Source organism: Salvia miltiorrhiza, chromosome 1, assembly GCF_028751815.1.
Source record: "Salvia miltiorrhiza cultivar Shanhuang (shh) chromosome 1, IMPLAD_Smil_shh, whole genome shotgun sequence".
NCBI lineage: Eukaryota > Viridiplantae > Streptophyta > Magnoliopsida > Lamiales > Lamiaceae > Salvia > Salvia miltiorrhiza.
In genome coordinates this window covers 71,927,553-71,934,275 of record NC_080387.1, presented here as the reverse complement: position 1 = coordinate 71,934,275, position 6,723 = coordinate 71,927,553, and the positions used below count along the sequence as shown (strand labels likewise).

General features: G+C 32.7%; 1 protein-coding gene across 1 annotated transcript; it reads right to left on the bottom strand.

Annotated features, from left to right (window-relative positions):
• Positions 1–1,894: 1,894 nt before the first annotated feature.
• Positions 1,895–5,811, bottom strand: LOC131005843 (signal peptidase complex subunit 2). Its single transcript, XM_057932944.1, has 5 exons — positions 5,634–5,811; positions 5,328–5,479; positions 4,801–4,882; positions 2,266–2,408; positions 1,895–2,193 (listed from the first exon to the last, which is right to left on the bottom strand). Exons 1-5 carry the CDS (start codon positions 5,736–5,738, stop codon positions 2,097–2,099), a joined length of 579 nt encoding a protein of 192 aa, XP_057788927.1. The 5' UTR covers positions 5,739–5,811; the 3' UTR covers positions 1,895–2,096.
• Between the last annotated feature and the right edge of the window lie 912 nt (positions 5,812–6,723).

The window sequence follows — 6,723 nt, the reverse complement described above, 5'->3', positions numbered from 1 at the left end:
CGTTGGGACGGCCCAAAAAAGAATATGTAGCATCTTGGGCGGGACGGAGGGAGTATTATTCATCATAATAAATATTTTTATTCACAAACATAAATAAAAAGTTATAAATTTTTAATGAAGAGAAAGAAAATAAAATGTTCTAATTTTTTCATAACTTATTCATTTTAATTAAATTCATTTTTGATGATTTTTATACTATATTAAATTTAAGAGGCATACGGAATATTTTTTTCATGATCAAATTTGATGGCGTTTAAAAAATAATTACAATATAAAAAAAATTACAAATAAAATTATTTGGAGGCCCAAAATATTTTTTGTTTAAAAGCCCAACTCCTTTTTTACAAATCCATTTTCAAAACTCCCTTTAATATGGAAGAAACGTATATTTATTTAGGTTAATGATGGTCATATATTATTTTAATTCTAAACGAAAAATTTGTGAATTTAAAACACATCCTCTCTCGCCTCCCTCATAGTCGTCCCATCTTCCCCAAAATCATGCCAGATTTCTAAAAACTTCTCCACCTACCCCTTCCTCCTTAAAATCCGACCACTAATCGTTGTGACTCGGATGCCGTCGTTTGCATCGTTTTTATCTCTCAAAATCCACAAACTTTCCCCTAAACAAATCTGGCAGAATCGCTAGCAACAAATGTCGCCGTTGTCTCGCCGCCTCTGCCGTCGTCTCTTTCCGCCAACGACTGGTTGAAGACCACCATCTTTGTCGTCCTTCCTTCCACTTTATCTCTTTTTCTAATTCTTGTTCCCTCTATACCTGATTCACCCAAAAATCGAATCAAATTTTCGAACAATGATTCAAAAAAAATAGTTAATATCAATTCGAATAGTCGAATATTTTCTTATGCCTCGACTCAGTACAAATCTGCACCAGATGCGCCGCTCTCAAATTTGGCGTCGAGCTCTTCATCCCTAATACTTCTCTCTTCTTAATTCGGCTGAGTTTTTATTTTTGTGTGTATCTTTTTTGCTGTCTTTTGTCTAGAATATAATTAGAGGGAATATAATTAGAGGTTGTTGTTTTAACTGTGAACTTATCCTTTTCTTTTCCGAAGAAACTTGATTTGGAAGAGAAAGAGAAAACTGATTGGTAAAGAAAAGTGTGCCATTTACGGATCATGGAGAAATTAGATTTTGAGAAAGAAGAAACTACCTATTGATAAGAATAGAGCACACATTTTTTTAAATAGATCGAAAATTGTGGAAGAAAAAAACTGTAAAAAGAATTGCCGGGAAAATATTACCGTTGAACTGGTCTTTTATATTATATATAGATTACCAATATAATGATCACGACATTTTCTATGAGAAGTTTCAATGAAACGAGGAGTGAATGTATAGATAAGAATTAGGGATTTTATATTCATTTCCATTTTACAAGTCAATTATATTCAAATAGATCCTTTCAACTTTGTAAGTATATTTATCCGCTTATCTTCGACCATATAACCATTTATTTATCTGCTAAATCGAAGAAATGAAACATTATTACAAATTATGTTTAATTTGCAAAAATCTGTAAAATTAAAAATTATTAATCCTATAATATAAATCCCCCAATTTAAAGAGTTGCCTCAGTTATACCTTGTGATACATACATTCAAAGATTAAGCAATCTAATTATAGGAGTATAAATAAAAAAAATTATAGGAGTATAAAATAAGCAATGTAAACAGCATACATAGAATGATGCCAAACTTGCAAGTTGGTACCCCAAATTATGATTTCTCAACTTAAAAACAACTCATACAAAAATATTTACATAAAATAAACCTAAAAAGGAGCAACTGAAAAGAAGCCAAGTACAAAAAATAGCCCACAAAAAAATGAAATAAAAACATAAAACAAGAATCATCATGGAAACTGCAGGATATAAAGTCTAAAGCATAGAATTTGCCCATCATCAGTTATACTAATTCGATCAGAGTTATATCAGCGAATCATTCAATATTTTTAACACAAAATCTATTTAAGGAGAGAACTCACTTTCGATTACTGTCGTCTCTGCCAAGTAAACTAGTTCGCGTGTACTTTTCTAGCAACGAGATCCACTGGTATATATTACAAGTTGAAATTTATTTGGTCTTTCTAGATTCTTTGGCATATTCATTTATAAGCCCCTCGACGTCCTTCCAGAAAATGCCCTCCACCAAAACTCCATCCTTAGTGAACCTACAAAAGTATACAAACAAAATTAGCACCGAGAATGTGTTCGTTTATGGCTGGGGAAAGTCAAGAGATTACCACTTAGTAACGCTCTTGGTGAATTCAACTGGTGGCCTTGCAGATATTGACTGGGGGTCGGCGCTGGCTATGATAAGTGTATACATGTCCGAGAATCTTGGCATCTTAGACGTTATTACTAACCCGGTAGAGTTGAAAGAATCCTGTTGAAACAGTACAGCAGATATATTTCAGTTTCTCTATATATACAAAATAAAATGCTACTAGTGATATACATAATTCTAACCATGATCAAGTAAATAATCATGGTTTAAAAATCTTTTCTTCTTAACATAATTCTAAAATAAGAATTTGATTGTGCAATGCTTGCAGGGTGAAACACATACAAAGAGTTGCTTTCGAAAAGGTCCTACACTAAGCTTCTTATACAAGTTTATTATCTCAACCTGGTTACTACAGACACCCTACAAGATATATATCTTAAAAAACAAATCTAACCAATTCCTTCACCGATTAGAATAAGACTCTGTTTACTGAGAATGATATCTTTATGGAAGACTACGCATCAGGAACTAACTTGGTAGACATGAGGTTATCACCATGCTAACTGTTTTTCCTTTATCTTGCAATACATAATAATTAACTAAAACTCGGCTCAAATGAAAAAAATAGGCTAATACATAGTGTTACTAATATTCACTGAATGTTCATGAGAGACTTGCTGACACCTCATATTTTCCGGGCTGCTTTTTGACACAAGAAACACAGAATGAGAAGAAAGACATTCTTTAACATAAACATGCAATCAGGATAAAAATAAAAGAAGTGAAAAGAAGCAAACTAACGACATTTCCTAAACTATATGGATTACCATAAACAACTAAGGGGACGTTTACTATGGTCTATGCATGATTGATAAGATACATGATTGAGTATATTTATCCTCAAGATTAGGATTTCTCCAATCCCACCCTTCCAATGGGATATGAATCAAGCAAAACTGGCTCAAATGATAGAAATTAGCAAGGGCCTTGGGATATCCCAAAGTTCCAATCCATCTTAGTAAACAAGGGATTAACTTTACTATTTTTATCTATCTAGGCTAATCCTCAAAAGTAAACGCCCCCGAAGACAACTCCAATAACTGAAAGCCTCAACAACTTCTCTGAATACTTTATCTTAGCTTGTTTTTTTGTAGCAGAAAAAGGTAAAAAGGGGCCCCAGAAACGACATCATCTTGAGCTCCCAAACATATTAACATCGCACCTTTCGAGTCTAAGAGGGACTTGGACCTCAATAGGATGGTGTAACTTAAAAGTAGCACGAAAAAATATAAGATGAATAACTATCCAAGCAAAACACATGTAAACTATTTAGACAAGGCTAAGTTATTTATATCATGTAACAGTGGAGAAGAAGCAATGTCAAGATACTAATCCTAACAAAGATTTATAGCAAAATATGCAACCCATGTCAGCTAATACATGATCTAAAGTACACATCAGTTTACTATGCAAACCTGTTATCTGGATAGTAACACAACTATTTTCATATAATAAACATAATTTCCAATCATCTACATTAACTTCAAGGGTGATTTCCAGGACAACGGAAAAGAGATGTGTAATGAAAACAGCGGTTCTCACAAGCTAGCCAATCAAAATGGTTTTATTTTATTTTAAAAGACTCGAAAACACATGAAGATCTAAAATTATTTTCATACAATAGAAACATAATTTACCAATCATCTACACTAAACTCAAAGGTCAATTTCCAGTTAAATAGAAAAGAATATAAAAAAGGAGAAGTGTAATGAAAACAGCGGATCGCACAAGTTAGCCGACCAAAGGCCATTCTCACACATTCAACACTCAAAACAACATACCGCTTTGTTTGCCTGGTTATCCTTTTCATTTCAAACTCGCCAAGAGAGTTTGGTAATTGATTATGACATTTTATCTTCCTAATTTTGATAAGGTTGACTACAAGGAAATTGTCTGTAGCATTTTAAATCCTAATCAATCAGACTCAAATCATATCTCAGATTCCCCAGCAACTACAGAAATACCAACACCCAATTTAAGTGCTAATTTAGCAGTTAGAATAAATTAAGTATTTTTACTGATGCAGATAGAAGGGTTTCTCTCCTAGTTCACCACATTTTAGAAGAAGGAACAAGAAAGATCATATTCACCTTGACAATCGTGCTAAAGAGTTACGAGTTAAATTTTCATCATACTTGTATACATGATTTCAACAATAAAAAAATAAATGATGAAAAGATCAGAGCATGGGGCAATTATGGATACCAATTCCATATGAGAAACATGCTTTCTACATGCAGCAGCAACTAGTGCTAAGGGGGCTAGCAGGCCGAACATAATATGTTCAAACAAGAATACACACATTGAGATACCCAAAGACAAACATAACCCACAACATATGTCAGGTATTCAACAAAATACTAATTAAGAAAAAAAAAAAGTAAAATCTGGAAAACTAATAATTGTTGTGTGGTACTTCAAACCCCATAGAATAAAAAGAAAACCGAAAATAAGCACACAAAGTTCATCAAAGAGAAAAATCAGAACTTACAGGTGGAGGATAGGTGAATAGAATGGCATTCTTTTCCTTCATGTTTATAATCAGTTGTAATATCCCATTGAACAAAACATACTTGCCAGCGTCAAGGATCAAATAAACAATACAGTTCTCTAACAGAGATAAATAAATCCTCAAATGATAAAATAATACTAACATCTTACACATCCCAAAAGCATGTACGGTATCACCATAGTAATTAATTCTTCATCCTCTTTGATGAATTAGATATTTAAATGCAAAGGCACAATTTTCCAGCGGAGTTTTTCATTTTTTGCTATCCATAACATGCTTTAGAGAAAGAGTAAAGAAAAAATAATCCATGCAGTGAGTCACTTTACAAAACATTGGTTTTTCCCCTCTCAATCATTATAGAAATGCTCTCTTCAATTATCAACCAGACCAATCTAACAAAGACAATCAGCAAAAGAAATGAAACAGAAAAAAGGAAAATCGATCTCAATCCCCACTCCTCCCCCAAAAAATAGAACTTAACAAATCAGGCAAATGAGAAAGGATATAAAACGATGCAGCCGATGAGGAAGTTCTGGTTCTCGGGGAACTTCTTGTTGTAAAACTGCGCGAAGATCGCAATAACAATGATGATCGCCCCAATCAGCAACCGAATGTTACTCATCCTAACATCTTCAGGATACCCTTTGCTCGTCACGATCTACAGCCGAGATAAGATGAACCAGTCAAATCCAAGTCAATTTCGAATCAAACCATTCAAGCCGATGAAATTAAACAAATGACAAAAATCCAAAATCCAAAATTTCAATAAAAGCACAAAAATTGATCATGAAAATGCGTGAGAAACCGTAAACCTCAGTGACAGACTCATCGAGAATGTGCTTGATGGAATTGTGATCGAGCAGATTGGCCTTTTTAGGGTTCTTGTTGGCTGGCTTTTCCACTTTCTTCTCCTGCATTATCTCCGATGTCTCGATTCTAGGGTTATTGTCTGAAAATGAATTGATTCTACAGTTACAGTATGACTGGAAGAAGAAAGAGACGACATATAAATTACTGTCGTAGCTGGACTCTTGGGCTTTTTATTCGGGTCGACCCGTTACGGATCGAAATGGGCTTCGCAATTTGCATGAGTTTTGACCAAATTCCAAATTAATTTTTCATTAATTTGGAGTATATAGTAAAGTTTAAAACTTAATTAAATTATAACAAAAATATTTTTAGTTTGGAGTTTCTGAGTTAGAGAATAAAATAATAAATTTGTAATTATTTTTTTAATATGGATGGTAGTGAGTGAAATAAAAGCAATGAATATAGCATAGATAATGTGCTATATTAGTACTTTATTGAAATTTTCCGAAGTAGGGATGCTTGATTTATGTAATTTAGGAAGAGGGTGAAAATGGTATCTACCTATTTTAAAAGAAAATTTAAAGAATATTTATATTTTTCTATATATATAAATTATACCTATTTAAAATATTTTTTACTCTATGTCGAGCATTAGTGCATTTTACCGCTAATTACTTGACATGTTTGACTCACATTGATCGAACATGTCAAACAAAATTTGCGATTCAAAAAATATAGAACGCTGAGATAAAAGCTTGAATTGTATCGTAAGTAGTTAAAAAAATGTTATAATTAGTATTGAGATGGATGAAAATATGAAAAATAAGTGTACATAAAATATTATAAGTGGTGAGTAGTGTCCTAAAATAAAAAAAGGAAGTTATTTGATGTACGATTCAGAATAAAAGTGAAAAAGTTATTTGAGGAACGGTGGGAGTATGTATTTTATATTTTTTCTTTTGAGAATGAGTAAAAATCATCATTAACCCATGTATAAATATAAAGTATGGTCAAAAAGCATTTCTTATTATTTTAAAGTTCATGGAGTCTGTATTTTTTTTTTACTTGGGGGAGTTGGGAAGGGGGAGCAGT